This window comes from Symphodus melops (assembly GCF_947650265.1).
Source record: "Symphodus melops genome assembly, chromosome: 19".
NCBI lineage: Eukaryota > Metazoa > Chordata > Actinopteri > Labriformes > Labridae > Symphodus > Symphodus melops.
Window position 1 is genome coordinate 21,614,476 of NC_136709.1, and position 20,720 is coordinate 21,635,195.

General features: G+C 46.4%; 3 protein-coding genes across 7 annotated transcripts in view; 2 read left to right on the forward strand and 1 right to left on the reverse strand.

The window, feature by feature from the left end:
• Positions 1-20,720, reverse strand: part of rab11fip5a (RAB11 family interacting protein 5a (class I)) — a 67,604-nt gene that overhangs the window by 46,217 nt on the left and 667 nt on the right. For both annotated transcript variants that reach the window (XM_079369761.1, XM_079369760.1), the window contains exon 2: positions 3,680-3,751. The gene's annotated coding sequence lies outside the window, so the exon portion shown is untranslated. The remainder of the gene's footprint in view (positions 1-3,679; positions 3,752-20,720) is intronic.
• On the forward strand, positions 4,765-13,927 carry mavs (mitochondrial antiviral signaling protein). Of its 2 annotated transcripts, none has more exons than XM_079369786.1 (5): positions 4,765-4,937; positions 8,070-8,192; positions 8,507-8,699; positions 8,893-9,620; positions 10,773-13,927. In XM_079369786.1, exons 2-5 carry the CDS (start codon positions 8,070-8,072, stop codon positions 11,517-11,519), a joined length of 1,791 nt encoding a protein of 596 aa, XP_079225912.1. In that variant the 5' UTR covers positions 4,765-4,937; the 3' UTR covers positions 11,520-13,927. The 2 variants fall into 2 exon arrangements, with proteins under 2 accessions (XP_079225912.1, XP_079225913.1); XM_079369787.1 differs by having other exon boundaries at positions 8,507-8,687.
• On the forward strand, positions 14,113-20,294 carry pank2 (pantothenate kinase 2). Of its 3 annotated transcripts, none has more exons than XM_079369805.1 (7): positions 14,113-14,485; positions 15,731-16,083; positions 16,457-16,710; positions 17,665-17,808; positions 17,986-18,109; positions 18,559-18,684; positions 18,776-20,294. In XM_079369805.1, the coding sequence occupies exons 1-7, from the start codon at positions 14,293-14,295 to the stop codon at positions 18,824-18,826; spliced, it is 1,245 nt and encodes a 414-aa protein (XP_079225931.1). In that variant the 5' UTR covers positions 14,113-14,292; the 3' UTR covers positions 18,827-20,294. The 3 variants fall into 3 exon arrangements, with proteins under 3 accessions (XP_079225931.1, XP_079225930.1, XP_079225932.1); XM_079369804.1 differs by having other exon boundaries at positions 14,115-14,485; positions 17,665-17,841; XM_079369806.1 differs by lacking the exons at positions 14,113-14,485; positions 15,731-16,083 and adding an exon at positions 16,096-16,195 and having other exon boundaries at positions 17,665-17,841.

Genomic DNA, 20,720 nt, shown 5'->3' on the forward strand with positions numbered 1-20,720 from the left:
CGAGCCCGACCCGCTCTTTCTTCTCATTCAGACGCTGGGTTTGAACCGTCAGAGTTCAGAGCTCGGTGAGAAGTTCATCAGCTTCAGCTTCTTTAAAAGAGACGGCTGACCTTTAACCTGTAATATAAAGAAACTCAGCGACTGTATGAAAGATGAATGAGATGGTTTTAATCAGGCAGCTCCTCCTCCTCCTCCTCCTGCTCGAAATGAGGGGCCGAGCCGGCATACATTACAACATTGCAGCCCCCCCACCCCTCTTTGAAACGGGACCTTATGGACTTTATCCCCCAGAGGCATTTTCATTTACTCTATGCCGGCTTTATGCTCAAATCGCCAAATGAACCAAACACTGGCTGCATTTCACAACATTACATAACAGGCTTTATCTCAGCTTCTCAGGCTGCGATGTCTCCATCCTTTGAACCTCTGATAACATTAAAATCAATGTAAACAGTTCGGCCTGTGTTTCGAGTGACGGTGGAAGATGTTTGGTTTCTTTACATCCAACACATCTGTATCCGGACTCGGCTCACTCCAGCGCTCTGTGTAAAGACGAGTAAAGTGTCTCGACCCCGAGCTGATTGTCTGCTGAGTGCGTCTGTCTGAACGTCTCAGTGCTTCTATGATCAGGCTCTTGGATGACTCATACATGTAAAAACACCATGCAGGTTATAGGTCGGCTCTGTTTCAAAGGCAGGAGAACATAAACAGCTATTGAGCGATGTCAAGAAAATTACATTCCAGTGGTAGGAAATGTCGAACACTACAGGAGTCCACGCGCCACTGGGAGGGCGTCCTGCTGAAGGGAAAATGCCCCCATTGTTTGTTCAACAAAAAGGAAAACAGAAGCGAAGATGGGCAACAACAGCAAAGCAGAGAAAGGAAGTAGTGCTACACCCAATAATCTGTTCCTGCAGGCGGCGCTGGAGTCCCCCGTGTGTCCCTGCAGGGGGCGCTGGAGTCCCCCGTTTGTCCCTGCAGGCGGCGCTGGAGTCCCCTGTGTGTTCCTGCAGGGGGCGCTGGAGTCCCCTGTGTGTTCCTGCAGGGGGCGCTGGAGTTCCTTGTGTGTTCCTGCAGGGGGCGCTGGAGTCCCCTGTGTTTCCCTGCAGGGGGCGCTGGAGTTCCTTGTGTGTTCCTGCAGGGGGCGCTGGAGTCCCCTGTGTGTTCCTGCAGGGGGCGCTGGAGTTCCTTGTGTGTTCCTGCAGGGGGCGCTGGAGTCCCCTGTGTTTCCCTGCAGGGGGCGCTGGAGTTCCTTGTGTGTTCCTGCAGGGGGCGCTGGAGTCCCCTGTGTGTTCCTGCAGGGGGCGCTGGAGTCCCCTGTGTGTTCCTGCAGGGGGCGCTGGAGTCCCCTGTGTGTTCCTGCAGGGGGCGCTGGAGTCCCTCATGTGTCCCTGCAGGGGGCGCTGGAGTCCCTCATGTGTCCCTGCAGGGGGCGCTGGAGTCCCCTGTGTGTTCCTGCAGGGGGAGCTGGAGTCCCCTGTGTGTCCCTGCAGGGGGCGCTGGAGTCCCCAGGTGTGTTCCTGCAGGGGGCGCTGGAGTCCCCCGTGTGTTCCTGCAGGGGGCGCTGGAGTCCCCAGGTGTGTTCCTGCAGGGGGCGCTGGAGTCCCCAGGTGTGTTCCTGCAGGGGGCGCTGGAGTCCCCTGTGTGTCCCTGCAGGGGGCGCTGGAGTCCCATGGATGGCGGTCTCCGTGCTGGAAATGCTGTCTCAGGCTAACTCTGAGTCAAGCTAACGACAGGCTGAGAGCTGAGGCGGGTTTTAAACCGTTACACGGCGCCCACCTGTCAATCAGCTCAGCTACACGCCTTATTGTGAATAACTCTGATCCTTCATCCAATCAAAACTGCTGAGTCATCAAAACATTCCCCCCCGTACAGTGTGTGTGGATGGAGACATGAGCTAATCACACCTATTTGGTTTTTTGAAGCAGGCTGTAAACATGTTCATGTCTGCTGTAAAAACAGGCTGTTTGAATGGGTGTGTATGTGACTTCCTGTGCTGCTGCAGCCAGCCTCTAGTGGACACTCCAGGTACTGCAGGATTTTTAACTTCTACATCGGCTTCATTTATCAACTCCTGAGGTTGCTGCTTAGATCCACTCCGCTGTCGCTCCCATCATCAGATGACAGCTGATCAGCTCGTCAGGCGACTTTGTCAGATGCCTGTTTTCATGCCCATGAAAATGAAAACTTATAAAAAACCTTCATGTCCCTCTGCAGACTTTTTAAGCTGCATAAACTTCAATGAAAATGAAAGATATGACAAAGGAGACACCAGACAAAGAGTGTGGGAACTTTTAGCAGGTCAATAATGTTCCTCCAATGCATGCAGTGACTTTGATTCTTCTACTGAAGTTAATGATGTGAATACTTCACGTCTTCAAACCTTCATCACTGCTGAATTCTGGGTGAAAACATTCAGAAGGGAGAATCTTGCTCGTCTGTTTTTCTCCTCCCAGCTGCGTTCGGTGGTTTGTGAATAGGACGCCGTCCTGCTCTTTTATTGAGACGTGCACCATGTTTCTCCTCCTCACTCGACCGTGACCGATTGCCGCCGCTCGCCTCAGGCCGTCTCTGTGCTTTCATTTGTTCCCTCTCCTTCACTTTCACAGATTTGAAAGGTTTGGAGTCAAGAAGGACTCACTAATAGTTTTTTGCCGTTTGTTATTCAGCTGCGTGGAGAGTTACAAGGCTCGGGTTTTTAACCACACAAAGGTGATTTTAAACATTCTGCTTTTAACTCATTCTTGAATCATTTTATCATGAGCGTGTGACGCTCCCTGTGGCGTCAGGCGTCCCGGTGGAATAGAGTCATCTGCAGGTTTTACAAGGCGAGGACTCCTCTGGATATTCTCCTGCTCTGGCTGTTCACACACACTTCACAGCGGGAGACCCCCCCCCCCCCCCCCCCCCCCAAGCCCCTCCCACTGGCTCCAGGTGAATTCTCCTGATTATATCCTGCTGCCTTCTCTCAGTCAGCTCACTCTGACTGTCTGCAGAAACAGCAGGAGGCTGGAGGAGAAACATTCAGCTGGTCGAGTTCACACCGGACGCTCCTCTTAGACACATCATTTTACTGAACACAGAACATTCAAAATCTACAATGCTTGGGGGTACAATGCTCCTGTCCTGTCCCCAAAATAAATATATAATGCAATAATATATGAAGTGTTTACAGACACACATGCAGGAAAAGAAGAGCATTTAATCCTTAGAGATCAAAACAACCTTTCATAATCCTCCAGTTCTTCCCATCACTCAGATCACTGTCTGTGTTATGCATCATATAAGATTAATGTCCGGCTGCTGTTATTATTCTTTAAATGCATGCTACACATTACTGCACATTCTCACTACACAGTGAGTGGAGAGGTGGCGCCACCTTCTGTTCAGAAAGGAGTACAGGTCAGAGCTCTGTTTGACTCATTTCCTGATCTGACGTCAGATTGCACACTGTATTTAAACATCAAAGGTCACACGTCCTCTTCAGTGTTGAAGACCCCCCCCCCAGGTGTGTCAGCAGCTCGCCTGTCTAATTTCACAGGTGGGACTCTCTCGTCTTAAATGAAAAGTGTTTCAAGATATAGATTAATTTCTCGACCAAAGCAGAATATAATTATCATTGTAATGATTTCACGTGGTTCTAGTGACATGAAAGTCAGGACAACTGTTGTTGTGTTACCTTCAAATGAGTTCTTCATCCTGAGAAGTCGCAGATTTCTCCCGAAAAGCAGCGAAGTGTTTCTACAGAAGCCTGGATGGGACAAACCAGCGCCACATAGTGAGAAACAAGCTCAGTACTCAGCAGAATAAACTAAGACTTTAAATGACTTAAACTTCAGAAACACATCGTATCCATACAAAGTTTTATACATCATGTAAAGTCAACGTTAATTGGTAAAGCTGGCTCTTAGGAGCGGTTTCCGTCAGCTGCAGTTTGCGAGCTCACCGCTAGATGTCACTAAATCCCTCTCAGTGAACTCAGAGCCGCGTGTGAAGAAATGTGGATTAAACATAAATGTTTCTGCAGCAGCTGTTTACACGGGCTAGTGGTGATTACATGCAGATTAGTACATTTAAATGTGTTCTGCTCATTCAAATATTAAAATATAATGATGAGTGCATTCACTGTTTTAGATGCATGTTGGACATTCTTCACTGTTTCACTGTCATCCCACTTTAAGATTTTAATCCAAATATTTTATATCCATTAAAATAAAATAAAAATTCTATTTATCTATCTACCTCTTCTGATACAGACATTATAATGTGTTGTAAATTATCAGACAGAGAAAAGACTGAAGTTATATATATATATATATATAGAGAGAGAGAGAGAGAGAGAGAGAGAGAGAGAGAGAGAGAGAGAGAGAGAGAGAGAGAGAGAGAGAGAGAGGGAGAGAGAGAGAGAGAGAGAGAGAGGGAGAGAGAGAGAGAGAGAATATATCCTCAGTGCTCCAGGATGATCTCATGTCATGTGGAATATCTTAATTTCATCAGAATATCTTAATTTCATCAGAATATAATGTTATTAGAGTTATGGGAGAGGGGAATCTAATAACAGTCTCTCTCTCTCCCTCAGTGTGTGTGTGTGTGTGTGTGTGTGTGTGTGTGTGTGTGTGTCCATGTGAACGGATTAGGATCAGGGATTAGAGACAGATGTCAACCAGAAATCGCCGAGCAAAGGAAATGTCACGTTTGAGGGGTGGGAGGTCAAGATTAATCCCGACCCCGCCCCTCTTTGACGAATCATCTCATTCCCATTGGTGCGCTAGCTGACTGACGGCGCTGTGGTCCAATGGGAAGGCAGAACGCGGAGCGGCCCCCGGACAGCGCTGCGCAGATGTGTCCTGACAGTGGAGCCGGCGCAGGTCGGTGTTCAGTGAGAGGAGAGGAGCCTCAGAGGAGTCACGAAGCTTCAGGACACCCGAACACGAAAGGTGAGGACTAACTGCATGATATCACCATTTTAAAGAAAGATAAATTAATCTAGAAATGTGTCAAACTGAGTTTTTTAGTCGACGTTTGCAAAGAAAATGGCGATGACATTAGTTGGGTTGAGCTGTATTTACTAATGTCAAAGTACCTTGTGTATATGTTTGAACTGCTGTCTTAGTCACATGAATATGTGTTCCTGCTGTTTGTCCTTTTCTTCACACATTGTGATTCTTCACTACATTATCCGTGTGCGCAGCTTTTATTTGGTCCTTTCAACCTTCTTAAATCCACTAAAAAGTCGTAGTTGCATCATATTTTGATCATTCATATGTTAATATGAGTCTTAATCATCGTGTGCTGCCTCTTTAAAGTCACTCTAACCTCCTCAGAAAGAGAGAGAGAGGAGTTTCTCTGCTCAAGAATTCATTTCCTCATTCCACTCTGAGACTCTTGACTTTCACTTCTTGCAGCCTTGCAGCTTTTTTATGATCTGATCTGATATGAATGTCATTTGATCCAGAGTCTTTGGCAGGTCAAGGAGACTGGCGAGTTAAAGGACTGCCAGTTTAGAGGTCATTCATTGGGCTCGTGTGAAGGTGCCCCCCCCCCTCCCTCCCTCCCCCTTCCTGCTCACTTCACTTTACTTTCCTTGTCTTGTTAATCTGCAATCTCTCCACACTTCTCCTCATGTTGCTCACAGGCGTAAACTTGAATCGCTGATCCTGCCTGAGTCCTCCGTCTACTAGAATGAATCTGAATTCTTATGATAAATCTGCTCTTTTTCAATCTAATCCTACGCCCGAGTTTTAGGGCCACGTTAAAGAAAGGAGAGAGCGAGGGAAACGACATGCAGGAAAGGGAGCCACAGGTCGGATTTGAGCCGTTCTCGAGGCCTAAAGCCTCTGTACATGGGGCGCACACACTGACCACTAGGCTAGCGGCGCCTCTGAACATCTTACTGGCCTTACAAACGCTTCATGCAAGCGCTTTTCTGCTCAGAGGAAAACACTGCAGTCAAATGAAATTCTCGCCTGCCATCAGCCGTTGTGATTAAAAATGTTTGATCGTCTTCGTCTTCAGCTAATTTAAAGTCTCTAAAGTCATGTGTGTGAAGTGTGTTGTTGTAAATCCACTCTGATCCTGTATTTGATCATGTCTATAAACCCCTCTATTTCAGCCCTGCTCAGAACAGGCTGTTTCTGTGTCTGTAGCTTTAAATATGTAAATGAGCTGTGTCTGGCCACGCCCCCTCTCTGGAAGGGCTCGGGTGTACTCGCTGCTTTCTGGCTCCATGTCCTATTGTTTACGGTGAGAAGGCAGACTCAGAGGGCAGAACAAACACCTAGCTGTGGGAGTGTCACCCACCTGGGGGAGGGGCTACTGCCCTTTGTGATGTCATGAAGGGAAACGGCCTGTTTGAGCACACATTTTCTGAAAAGTGGAGCAGGCAGAAGACAGACTTTTCTCATCATTGGGGGGTTTGTAGACTAGAGATACATGTTAGAGGAACATGGAGGAGAAGATTTAATAATATTTGACCTTCAACGCTGACGCACTCGTCACACAGCAGAATCCGCTTCATTAGCCAGGTAAACATACACAAGAGGATATTGCTATCAGACTTTTCTGCAGTGTTGTATGACCTTATTTGGAAGCGCAACAGCTTACAAGATAAGATGCACTTTTATTGTCCTGCTGAGGAAATTATAATTATGACTTATAAGAAAAACATCGAGCTGAATTGAGAAGCATATTAAAAACTTTACGGACACATTTATGACCCAAACATCCAACATGGCTCACTGAGAGACAGAGGAACACAAAGAACGACATGAGGAGGCGAAAAATGCTGAAAATTACGATTGTATAAATATTTTTTTATTGAAGTATTACTTGGCATTGAAGGTGTTCTTCCTGCTCTTGTTTTCTGTTTCTGTTTGTCCGTTCACGTTCACTCTTGCAGAAGTTTTTAACGGCAGTAACAGTTTTTATTATTATTATTGACGGCGAAAAGAGTCAGAAACTGTGGGGAGAGATCGACGTGCAGGAGTCCATACAAAGCTAAAGACCTCAGCTCTGTATGAACACGGACTGTGAGTGAGTGTGTGTGTGTGTGTGTGTGTGTGTGTGTGTGTGTTAACCTGGTGAGGTAATGATACAGCGAGGAAGACTTTGTTCTTCTGCTCTCAGACGCTGCTCCTGTCCCGTCCCGTCCTGTCCCACGTTTACACTAAACCTGAACGCACCGTCCCATCGGACACGGTTGAGCTGTGACGACGGATTATCCCCCTGACTCCAGATTACTGCCCCTGATTGTTTACATACAAACAAACTGAAGGCTTAAAGGTGTATTCAACACATCGCTCTCTGTCTGACCCTGAGAAGAGGAATGTGTTCGGTGTGTTTGGTGCTTATTGACAGTTCAGATATTAAACCGGAGTGTGCAGGTGATTAATGAGTAACGAGTCCGAGCCTGCCAGACGGCTGCAACCTTGAAATCCACGGCGAGCCTCGTCTTCCCCTCCAATAGAAAACCAAATAAAAAGGTTTGAGGCCGTGTGAGTCACTTAACTCTCCCTCTAAAAATAAAGTGAACCGTTTTGAAGCTGATTCTGTTCGACTCTGTAATCGCCCCCGCAGCGCCGTGTGTTTCCTCGTGCACGTCATTTATGCATATTCCTCTAAAAGTTGTTTCTTTACATGTCGGGTCCTTTGTGTAAATTAAGAGCACAGATAGCTGCTTTCATGATGGCCGAGGTGTAACGGGCCTCAAAGCGAGCGACCACGAGTCCGACCCCCCCGCCCTGTCTCTGGATTAAAGGCATAAATAAATCTTTACATCTGTGTGTGATGAACAAATGATGAAACCTAAAAGGAAAAAGAAAAAGGAAATCATTTCCTGTCTCTTCCTGAGCGGCAGCCACGTGGCTCCTCTTCACTTTCACTTTCAGTTTCGTTGTGTAAAAAATCCCCTTCATGTGTTTTTAACCACTCCGGAGTGTTTCAGGTACTTTCACATCTCGTGAGGTTAAAGACACATGAGGAGTGTATGACCTGTGCAGAGTGACAGTGTGACCTTTGTGTGACCTCTATCTTCACTAACTTTGTGCTCTCTCTGCTTCCTTCGTTCACAGATGTCTTTCGCCAGAGACAAACTGTACAACGGGTACTTGCGGCGAAACATGCCGACCATCGTGTCCACGGTGAAAGTCAGACAAATAATGCCTCATCTGCCTTGTTTGACGGATCACGACAGAGTAAGTTTATTTTTGGTATCAGGTCCTGAAGGATTATTTTAATAATCTGCACAGATTTTACCTTTATGAGAAAGTGCAGCAGCGTCGGGGGCCGCCGTGTGGCCTCGTGGTTATGATGGGCTCGAGGCTGACCTTTGCCCTTTGCTGCACGCCGTCCCTCACTCTCTCCTCAGCTGTCCTATCCAACGAAAGCAAAAAGATCAACAGTAAACAGACACAGCAGAAATACGTCATGGTCATCTCCTGTTGATTATCAGCGAGGACAGCAGCTGCACATTTTCAGTGTCATCTAAGATATATTATTTTTTCTTCAGGAAAACATCGAGGCCAAAAGAGAGACGTACGGGAACCATGACGGCATGGTGCTTCTCCTGGACTGTCTGAAGAGAAGGGAGAACTGGCCGGAGCAGTTCATCGCAGCCATCGAGGCGTGTGAGCACTGGACGATCGCGGCCGAGATCAGAGCCGAGTACGACGCTCTGAGAGGAGCCAGCAGTGAGTCAGCAAGTCAGTCACTCGTCACGCTGAATCTTAGTGCAGCCACGAAGCATTTCTATGAATCAGCTTCATGCAGAGATATGAACACAATGTTCACAGGACATCAGAGTCCGACATACAAACACCTAATTAAATGAGATCTGACTTCATGAATGGTTTCAGGCTTTAACAGATTAAAATAACATTGTCTGCTTTGCCCCAGATTCAAACCCCAGCTCCCCTCCAACGACAGTCGTCCGGGCACACGTCCATCCAGCACCATCTGCCAATCATCCGCCTGTGCCAGAGAGCGCTGGAGACAGTCAGCCGGCTGTTTCTCTGCCAGCTGCTCCTCCGCAGCAGCCAGCCGCCCAGCCATCGCCGCCTCTACAAATCCCCGTGCAGCCCACGGCCCCGCAGAGCTCAGCGGCCGGCGTTCCTGAGGATGTTCCGCCACCTGAGCCCGTCGCCGAGCCTCCAAAGGCGGCTCAGATTGAAGTGGCACCTCCTCCGTCAACACCTCCCCCTTCTCCTGCAACGCCACGCTCTCAGGCAAGTGGAGTCAGGTCGCCTCGGAGGGAGATTAATTTTCACCGGGAGCCTGTGGAAAACTCTGAATCAGACGTCCAGGAGATCTCCGGCAGGGATGAAGTGATTCCTGATGAGGCGGGTGCAGGACAGAGCGAGGCGTTGGTCGACTCTGTGGAGGCTCCTCAACCGTCCTGTCCTGTGGAGCAGAGTGAAACTCCACCCTGCTCGGACCTCCAAACATCCACCAGCACCGAGCTCGGCCCGCCCCGGAGTCCTTCTCCAACTGAGTCCAACGACGCAGACGTGACTGATGTTGCTCCCGTCACTACAATGACCCCAGAGAAGCCTCCGGTCCAGGACACCACCCCTCCTGCTGCGGCGCTGGAGCCGGAAGAGACATCGAAACCCCCTGCTCAAGAGGTGAGTCCTGAAATATGTAAAAGGCCCTTCGCTGCAGCTCCTGTTTCTCTTCAGCTTTCTTCTTATCCAAGAAAGGAAAACAACACGTTTAATAAGAAACAGAGACGTTCACCTCTGAGCCTCCTTCAGAAAAGGCGAGACGGGATTGAGAGAGGAGTGTTGTGGAATTTTTCCCAAAGAGTGAAAATAAAGATCTATTCAGAAAGGAACCCCAAGATCGATCTGGTCTCAGTGAACATTTATTCAAAGGCAGAATCAGCGTTGGAAGACCCCTCTCTCACACAGTGAGGCCCAGAGAAAAGGCAAACATGTAAACTTATACATTTCCATCACATTACACAGATCACTCCCCCATCACGCCACATAGAGCCACTGCCCACCTGGCAGGGCGCCATCTCTCCCCGAGTGTGAGAGAAGACACTACAGGACTATTTACCATCTCCCAAGGCTGAGAAGGAGATAAAGGGAATGAAATGATGGGAAACAAAACACCCAATATGCTGTGCATGTCGTATTCTAAGACATTTCAGATCCATTTTATATGACCGATTCTTTGAGACCTTCGTTGTACAAGTGGAGTAAAATTTCCCATAACAGGAGCAAACCTAAAGAAAAAAACATTAAAATACAACTGCAAATAAAAACACAATCTGAGTGAAGACTTCGGTGTTTGGAAGTATGAAGTCGGGCTCATTTAAATAAAATGCATTGCACATACTGTGTGAGTTTTAAAGGGTGACGTCAGTAGAAATGTTTGTTGCAGCTTGTAGACACAACATTCAGACTGGTGTGCACGTTTAACTGCAAGCTACCCGAGTATATCAGCTAACCGCTAACCGCTAACTGCTAACAGACAGCAGCTCCACCGCTCCACAACCCAAGGTTCATCCTCGTTTAGAAGGAGCTGTATCTGCTTCCTGTTTGTACTTTCTCTTCTTTGCTGCTGCGTCCTTGTTGTGTCATATTCACCGGTCTGAATGACATCCAGTCAGTGTGTTGTATCCTTACATCCTCACTCCTCCCCACTCAGAGGACGGGCTCTGTGCAGACACAGTCTCGTGTACGGAGGCCCAGAGGGGACGAGTCTGTATTTTACTTCTAGGAAAACACCTTTTTAATTACCTTGACTTGTTGTGTCTCTTTCACCTGCAGACCGCTGAAAGCCCTCGGAGAGAATCCGCAGCGACGGTCTCCCCGCTGCACGCTGCTGAGAGGGACGCCACTCTCCGTGATGACGGCAGCGAGTGTCTGAGCAAACCCGGCCAACTCATCAGCATCTGTCCACAAAGTGGTGACGCCCCGACCATGCGTGCACCCAGCCCACCTGAGGAGCCGTACTCGGGTGACAGTGAGCGTCTGGAATATAGTGAAGCCGCTCCAGACACTGTGACCTCTCCCGACGCTCCTGCGTGCTCGGCTGCCAGCTCCACCGCCGTGAATTCAGTCTCCGCACCGCCATGCGTGGAGAACGGCATCGCTGATAACCACAACGAACCGGAGGAAAACCAATACGATTCTCCTTCTCAGAGTTTGGGGGCGCAGGAGGTGTTCGAGAACGTGGTGCACGTGTCCGGGGAGCCGTCTATCCTCAACATGGCTGGACAAAACTCCACGCCACAAGCTCAAAACGTCAACGGTGAAGCAGCCAAAGAGATGAACTCCGCCCCGCCGGCGTCCTCAGACCCTTCGGATGCTGCGTCGGATGTAAAAACGCCTTCAAGCGAGAGTTACCACCCGTCCTCTGAGACGGCACCTGCCGATGTCTCCCAGGAGCCGAAGACGCCGCAGGATTCAGAGGAGAAAACGGCCCCTCGCACGCTACCAGCTAATACGAAGTACATGGTGGCTGCAGGAGTCGGGGCCATTGCGCTGCTGATGGCGTGGAAGTTTAAGAATTAAGGGGATTTAATGGCTTTTTTAAGGGAGAGAGGATTAGGCTTTAAGGGCTTTGGAAGAAGGATCTTGGAGGGTTCTGTGCCTTATTGTAGTCACAGGCTGGGACAGCGTTGGGCAGCTGTTTAATGATTACCCACAGTAGTAATGATAATAGCTGACTGGACAGACCTTTGATCGTGTCATTAATAACACGTCTGCGTTTCATGATTTAACTGTTGGAAACCAAATTAACCCTTTGTGTTTTAGTTCGAGGACTCCATCGCTACGGGTCGGGATCTCAGGTTATTTACTGATGTGCTTCGGAAAGGCAGAACAAACCTCCGCGCTCCTGATGGAAATGTTTGCACTCGTCTGATAAGCACTTTGAAGATAAGACTGTTGGCGTCTATCCAGGGAGGAGGATTAGTCTGCAGAGGACCTGATTATTTTAACTGGATCTATAGGCTGTGGAGAATCCTCTGTATAGTGGGACAATTGGCTTTTAATGATGCGAGGGCATCGTCTGTATTTATTTGTACATAAACATATATATATAGAGAGAAGCATATAAAGATATCGGAATATGTATTTTAATAAGGAGAAATGTGTCATTCCAAAGCTTCCCGAATTGTCTTAGAAATGATGCACTCAAAGAATCAGTGAGCCAAACTGCACTTTTTAAACTGTGTGTCATAGTGAGGATGCAGCAATCAGACTCTTCCAGGCTTCAGGGGATTACTGAGCTGAGATGTGTGAATGCACTGATAGAAAGGCAGATATTCTCAGTATGACTCTGTTGTGCCTTCCCATGATACCCCCCCCCCAATCTCTCTCTGTGACGTGTACGTGTGAACAACCAGATGAGGAGGATTTTAGGAGGCGGTCAGCCGGCTGTATGCCTCACAGTGAGAAGAAGAAAACATCAGTGTTTGTGGGAGGCTATAATAATCAGATCTGTGTATTGACAGGTGCTCTCTCAGAGCTGATATCCCATTTAAGCCTGTAGTAGCTCCGTCGGACATGTTGGCACAGCAAGTGTGAAATGAAACCGAGCAGCAGACACTTAAGCTCCCTCATAGCAGCAGCAGGAGGAGAAGCTCTATGACGCCGTCTTTGAGCAAAATGGCAGCCTGACATGATGCGAAACCCGACGTATTATGCACATGTGGATTAAAACCTGGATTTTTTTTTTCAATATATCCCCAGGATTTGCCCCGTCGTAATCGATCCCCGACCCCCGGCCTAGTATCAGCATCTGATTGGTGCATCTCTTTGTTCGTAGTCCAAACACGCGGTCATGTTCGTCTCCTCATATGTTCAAATCACAAGCTGCATAATTCACAGAGCTTTTTGTGCTTCTGTTTTGATGTTTGAAAAGAAAATATGAGCGTGTTGTATGTGTAAACATTACTTGTGAATAAAAACCTTTGCTGCACTTAAAGGTCCTTAAAGAACCCACTCTAGTGAAGCCATTTACATTTTCAGACTCCCGTCTAAATGTTTGAGATTACATTTTATTTCCTCCCGTAAATAGAAACAAGTGTCATGTTCTGTGAGATTAGATGATAATGTCTTTATGCATTGTGTTGAAATTTTCTTTTCTTTTTTTTGCACATTAAGATGTTTCATCTTTGTTCAAGTTTTAGCTGTTGCACTGGACAATCGCGTAAAGAAACCTGAAACTAAACAGTTTATTTTGAATGTGCATGCTGAATTACTTTCAAGACGACCAAAAGCTTTTTTTTTTTTTTTAAAGGATTATTTTTGTGCTTTTTAATGCCTTCATTAGAGTCTGGACAGTGGTCGAGTGAGGGAGCGAGTGTGAAACCCGCCCGGAGGACTACATGGGTCACTCGCACTAACTACTAGGCTACCGCCCCCCCTCCAAAAAGCTTATATTTACTCTACATGATCCCAGCTTTCTCCAATAGCTTTGGTTCCACAGAGCACGGTTGTTAGTACATCCCTAACATAAAGCCATAAGAGCACTCCCATAAAAACATAAGGGTATTTTGGAAAGGAGTCCAGAATCTCTTTGGTTTAATATTAAATGAAACTGTGCCTGTATGTTCAGAAGTGTGTTAACTGGGAGTTAGATTGAATGGTGTAAAATGTATAGCATCTGTTAACATCAGCGTGGCTGCTACACACAGTGTGCCAGTAGAGCTGATGGGGGTTCGGTGCCTTGCTCACGTACTCAATCAGACCATCTTCTATAGTTTAGTCCTGACTAAGACTTGGAACGGTGCCCCTCTGGTTCCCAAACCTGATCCCCCCCCCCCCCAGACTGAGCTACAGCAACCCAAATATATTCATGAAATCTAATCTTTAATCTCTTGTAAAATGTCCCTGTGTTGTGTTTTTGTATTGTGTTTGTAGTGTAATATACATGTGAATTACAGACTAATAAATAAAGGGTTTGGTGGTATTTACAGGGGTTATATACTGAGAGATTTTGTACATGTATTTCTGGTAAGATGTCTTTGGACTGTGAAGTGTTGCTCTTTTTATTTTTGGCATGAATCCTTGCATAATAAGAAAAATGTGACATCAGCCTTTTTAAACTGTTTTCTGCTTGGCTGGCGCATTCACATTCTGATTGGCTCTGGCGCCCTTCAATCACACCATTAGCCCCGCCCAGCCCTGTCTTGACAGCGGACATGGAACACCGTCCGTTTATAACGACACAGCTACTTAGCTAGCTAATTAGCTAGCTCACAGAACCGTTCGTTTAAATCATTAAGTGGTTTAATTTATTACAAACTGCAGCATTTATGTGGTTATTTCGGTGATTTTAATGGCGTTCAATGGCCATCAACGCGACGATGAAGGTATCGATGAAGACGAAACGCCCACGAAGCAGCCGCGGTCCGACACGGAGAAGCCCGACGATGAGGCGTCTGTTCCCGCGGGAACGTCCGCGTCTGACCGGCGGACCTCCAACTCGACGTCGAGGCTTCGGAGTGACTCGGTGAAGAAAACAAGGCCGCGTAGGTGTAACCGTTACGAGCGTGGGGCTGGGTGTATTTACTGGGATAATTCCGTTGCATGCTGTCAGAAATTAATGAAATAAAAAAAAAGCTTCCCCCCCATTCAAAAAGGCAGTCACTTATTATGAAGAAAAATATTAAATATGCATATTTCTCACGGAAAAATGTAATGTATAAAATGCGTCTGCGTTTGGTATAACGATGTAATATCGAGTGATTGCAGGAAATAGACAGGACCCGTTTGCAACAAAGATGGCGCGCTCGGTACACACTGTACTGAAGCTGCTGCAGGTTTCTCATCATGTCGGCCAACGATGAGACATCAGACTCATCTATTGTTCTGCTCAGTTCAGACAGTAAACACTGCTGTGTTGTTCAGGTGGAGACATTTATCCTGCTCTCAGAGGAGGATGCATACAGTCAGCAGCCTCCACATTATCAATCAATATATGATAATAAAATAGCAGCACAAACGATCCATATGTAAACAAGACAGAGATGCATGAAATCTGCATACAACACAACTTAAAGGTAGGGTGGGTCATTTCCTCCAGAAACACTTCAAAATTCAAATTGTCTTTAGGTCCTGACAGGAATTAATAACTCAGGTTCTCTGAAAAAGGAACAAAGAAAATCCGTCATCTGTGTCAGTTTGTAAGTCTGTAAAATCTTCGACCAATGTCTGCCACGAGGTACCAATCTGATGGACCAATCACACGCCTCCCTTGTCTCCCTGCTCGTTCTCTACTCCTTGCGTGCACGAGCCCGCATTCAAAGCGACGAGCTGAGGTCCGCTTCTGGACCAACATCGCTCGTGCATGCAAAGGAAGCCTTCTGTAAGATTTGGCATATTTACATTTTAATTTATTTATTTTTTAAATGTACATTATCCCTTTAAAATAAAAAATTAAATAGGCGGGGGGCGTGGTTTTTAAGGGAACATGGAGGGGGTGACAATGACATGTCCAGTCCTCCCAGCATTTCTTTCTTCCTTCAACTGTCTTATCCAATAAAGGCTAAAACACCCCCAAAAAATATATTAAATATAAATATGTATCGTTTGTTAAACGTCATCTGTCCTGGCTCTACGTAAAGAATGTAGTCGTTGCTGTAAATGAAAACACAAATAACCATGTATAATATACCAAAGACACCTGGTCCCTCCATGTACACCTCAAGGATTTAAATGTGCACAATATGTTGGCCGGTTACATTTTTTTGCATGCATTGTCTTGGATATTGCAGCTTTTCCCTGGTTTGGGATGGACATCGGAGGCACTCTTGTGAAGCTGGTGTACTTCGAGCCCAAAGACATCACGGCAGAGGAGGAGCAGGAAGAGGTGGAAAACCTGAAGAGCATCCGGCGCTACCTCACCTCCAACGTCGCGTATGCGAAAACGGGCATCAGGGACGTGCACCTGGAGCTGCCCGACTTGACACTGTGCGGCCGGACGGGCAACCTGCACTTCATTCGCTTCCCCACGCACGACCTCCCGGCCTTCCTGCAGATGGCTCGCAACAAGCACTTCTCCAGCCTCCACACGACCCTCTGCGCCACGGGAGGAGGGGCGTACAAGTTTGAGTCAGATTTCCGCACGGTGGGTCTGCAGTTCTGTTTTTGTTTTCTTTTACAGGCTCGAGATGTTCAAGGGAGAAAAGTTTGAAGTGTGACATCATCATCAAACTGAATGATTACATCGTTTATTTCAGGCAAGAAATGATCTGCATTGTTGTAAATTAAATCACAACTGATTTATATATTCAGTCAGAAAAAAAAAACCCCTGAATTTCCCTCGGGATCAATAAAGTATCTATCTATCTATCAGTTCTATATATATCATGAAGGTTCCTGTTTTCTTCGCCCCTCGTGTGTTTCCCCTCCCACTCCAGTTTCCTGCCTGTGTGTTGTTCTGACCACATCCCGTCAGTCATGTTATCCTTGTTTTCTTTTGCTCTTACACAAAACTAAAGATGGCGGACCTGCAGCTCCACAAGCTGGATGAGTTGGACTGCTTGATTCGGGGAGTGTTGTACATCGACTCGGTGGTGTCCAGCGGCCCCTCGGAGTGCTACTACTTTGAAAACCCCACTGATCCGGATCTCTGCGCCCAGAAGCCTTACACACTGGAGAACCCCTACCCTCTGCTGCTGGTCAACATCGGGTCTGGGGTCAGCATCCTGGCTGTCTACTCGGAGAACAACTACAAACGAGTGACAGGGACCAGGTAATAATCAATGATGAAGATTCACTGTGCTCTCAGTGGACATGTTGACATATTGATTTGTCGATTAGTGTGTCTTCAGATTTCTCTGTCATTTTACAAAGAGTCTTTTCAAATATGATAAATGTTATGCAAACACAACCACTTTTATTATAGGTCACACCTCTCCATGTTCCTCTAACGTGTCTCTAGTCCGTCTATGAAGAGATTTTCCCTTCATGACATCACAAAGGGCAGTAGCCCCTCCCCCAGGTGGGTGACACTCCCACAGCTAGGTGTTTGTTCTGCCCTCTGAGTCTGCCTTCTCACCGTAAACAATAGGACATGGAGCCAGAAAGCAGCGAGTACACCCGAGCCCTTCCAGAGAGGGGGCGTGGTCAGACACAGCTCATTTACATATTTAAAGCTACAGACACAGAAACAGCCTGTTCTGAGCAGGGCTGAAATAGAGGGGTTTATAGACATGATTAAACACAGGATCAGAGTGGATTTACAACAACACACTTCACACATGTTGAAGAGCAGCTCTGAGACTTACTTAACCTGAAGAAGAGGAGATCATGTGACCTTTAATACGTAAAAGAATAATCTAACATATTGGTTTGCATTGCATGTCAGTGACCTCTCAGGTATGCAGAAACAGGAAACGTGTAACAGGACAGCCTGAGGTTAAAGATATGCAATCTCTTTGTTCGCGAGACTTTAAGTATTACTTTCTTCTTTTGGTTTGTTTGCACTTGTGGCTTCTCCGTCTGGTGACCTTGAAAGACACTCGGGACTGCTTGGATGCCGTTAACATAAAGCGACTTAAGGGAGGAACACAAAATGAATGCTTTAGACTGAAGGGTCTATTTAATGTTCTGAAACATGTTTCAGAAGTGGTCAGGTGCGTTTAATTTTAGCCTTGAATTTAACAGTGGTTTAACGGTGCATTTTGTCACCTCTGTGTGTTTCCAGCCTCGGCGGTGGGACCTTTCTGGGCCTGTGTTGCCTGCTGACCGGCTGCTCTACTTTCGAGGAAGCTCTAGAAATGGCTTCTCAGGGGGAGAGTACCCGCGTGGACAAGCTGGTCCGGGACATCTACGGAGGAAACTATGAGAGGTTTGGGCTGCCAGGCTGGGCTGTAGCCTCAAGGTGCGGTTTACAGCACTGTAGGACAGTCACTAAATGAGTACAGCCGTGTATGTAGCCTCCAGATAGATCTGTAATGGAAGAGTCGTGCTCCAGGAGTTGCCTGTTTTTTCTTGACGTGATGTGTCTCGTGTTCTGCTTGGACAGTTTTGGCAACATGATGTCCAAAGAGAAGAGGGAGTCGGTGTCCAAAGAGGACCTGGCCAGGGCGACGCTGGTCACCATCACCAACAACATCGGCTCCATCACCAGAATGTGTGCTCTCAATGAGGTTGGTAAACAGAAGGGTGGAGGAAAGGGAGGCCACGATGCACCGGGAAGGAAAGATTCAGGCGTTTTGATCCTTTATACACAGAAAACTGTTGTTCGAGCGTGACGGAGAAACCTTCATCAAAATAGAGACACTAAATATTTGAGCTGCTGTTCCATGAAAGGTGTGTGAACCTGAGGTGACAGGCTTCAGACGAGGGCGCGCTCCCTGCTGTCAGTTTCCTCTGTGCGTTCAGCCTCTTTACGGTGCTGCCTTGTGACGTCTTGATCAAGCAGCATTGTACAGGGCTATGAAGGCGTAGAGGAGGTCATCTGCATTAAGCGTCAGATCTTTGTAGCCTTAAGCAAGAAAGAGGGGGGGGGTCTACGTACGTCAGGAGCTTTTCACTTGTGTTCATGTGGTTTAAAAATATCAAACTGACGCCGTCATGCTTCTCTCTCGTCTCTAAGAACATCGAGAGAGTCGTGTTTGTGGGAAACTTCCTCCGAGTGAACACGCTCTCCATGAAGCTGCTGGCCTACGCCATGGACTACTGGTCGAAAGGACAGCTCAAGGCGCTCTTTCTCCAGCACGAGGTGAACAACTCCTTGGACATGAGAAGACTTTAATGTGCGTCTTCTTTTCTAATGTCATGTTCTAATCTCCTCTTTTCTTTTTTTTTTCCAGGGCTACTTCGGAGCGGTTGGAGCCTTACTGGAGCTTCTGCATCCGTCCTAATCACATCCAAAGAAGTACTCGTCAATCTGATGCAAAGACCAAAAGCACTTTAGACTGTTGAGAATGAATTCCATGCACGCCACTGGTCGGTTACTGGTACATGTTAGCTGAGGCAGGCAAACATTTCAATGTTCCTGCAATGAAGGTAGTTTAAGAAAAGTGTCTCTGAACGTTGATTCACATCAGTCCTGCCCGTCTACACTTCACTGCAGCTGGATTGACTCAGGATCGTTACAGAATCCGTCCAGGTTTGATCTGAAACTCCTTCAGGAATGTCACCGCGGATGCCTGAAATTCCCGTCAGTGGGTAAAAGATCCCGGTCCAAATAATTCCACTTATATTTATGCTTATTTCTCCGCTAAGGTTCCAGATGGATGGGAGCTGGTATGAAACTGAGGAAGAGACTCGTTTATGTTGTTGAGGAATGTTTAGATCCATGAAATGTGAAAAATGCACATTTGTAGTTTCCAGAGCCAAAGATGAAAGATTCAAAGCCCCGATCTTTATCCTTTTGAAGAATATAAACCCATCAATATTCATAATCCACCAACAACAAAAAGCACAACGTGTCATAATCAGGACATTTCTTTTCACTTCAGTTTCTGATCATTAATCCACTCGTCATTTTTTTCAGTCCTTTTGGCTCCATGTGGGAACAAAAGCATTAAAGATTAATTATAGACGAGTTTGTTTAAAGAGAAGAGGCTGGAGCTTTTCTTTGTTTCCCCTCTCGTTGATTTATTCAATGTTTCTGTGCTGTAGCATTAGACGCTAACTGATTTCCATCCATCCCGTACTCCTTTAATCCGGAAGCTTGCTGCATCCAGCTGGGATTAAAAGCTGCGTATCTCGAAGCCATACCTGTCTTCATCCGAACGTTCAGTCTGCAGCGAAATGTGAACGTTTTTAACTGAATGTTCATCGTGGTCAGTCCCTGAAGCTTTGTGTTATTATTTTGTTGGGATTGTAGCAGGAATGTTGCGCTGTTATTTCAGTTTAATGCAAATCCTCCCCATTTTACTGTGACCCTCGGGTATCTGATTTAGGATGCCTCCTGTTCTTCTGGGGCACATCCAACCTCGGAGGAGACCCCGGGGTAGACCCAGATCAGCGTTAGGTTATAGATAAACGTTCAGTTTTTAGTCCAACGATAGATTAGGGGACCAGGATGAATGATGATTTACTGAATCAAGATATCTGACTCCCAACACGGTTTGAAATACTAAAAAGCTTTTAACTGTGGCTCTCTAGAGATAATTGAATGAACGAGTATTTAAGTGCCTGTCATGTTTTTGTATAAAATACATTAATGTGTCCAGCGACGTGATTTAAAACAGAATCTGTCATTTGAAAAGTCCGCTTTGTTTTCTGTACCAACGACTTTGTACCTGGTTTTGTAAAACAGTGATCACAGATTTTTCTAATTACATTTTCTCTGATAAATACAAACATTTCATATTTCTACGACCACTTGTGGAGTTTTATTTGGGAACATTTAAAATAATAGTTAGAATTCAGACGATGAGGTTGAATCATTTTCAGTAAACTGTAAGTTAAAAACAAAACTTTACCATAAAAATAATAGCTAAGTAAATGCTTTGTCAAGCAGTGTCTGCACTCTACTTTTCGTTTGTTGTAAACATGGAGTCACCACCAGGTGGCAGCAGCAGCAACGTGAGGCGCTTATTACGTACGACGTTCGACTCCTTCGCTGTTGCTAGGCAACCAGCGTAGATTTTTAAGATTCCAAGCTGTAAAAGTTTATTTCTTGTACTTTTCTGGGCATAAATGAAACCGTGGAGCGCGTGGTGGTTACTTATATATATTATCTCAGTGACTTAAAACATATCAAGCGTCTTTCCCTCCGTTTTAATCTAAATGTTACGTTTCGAT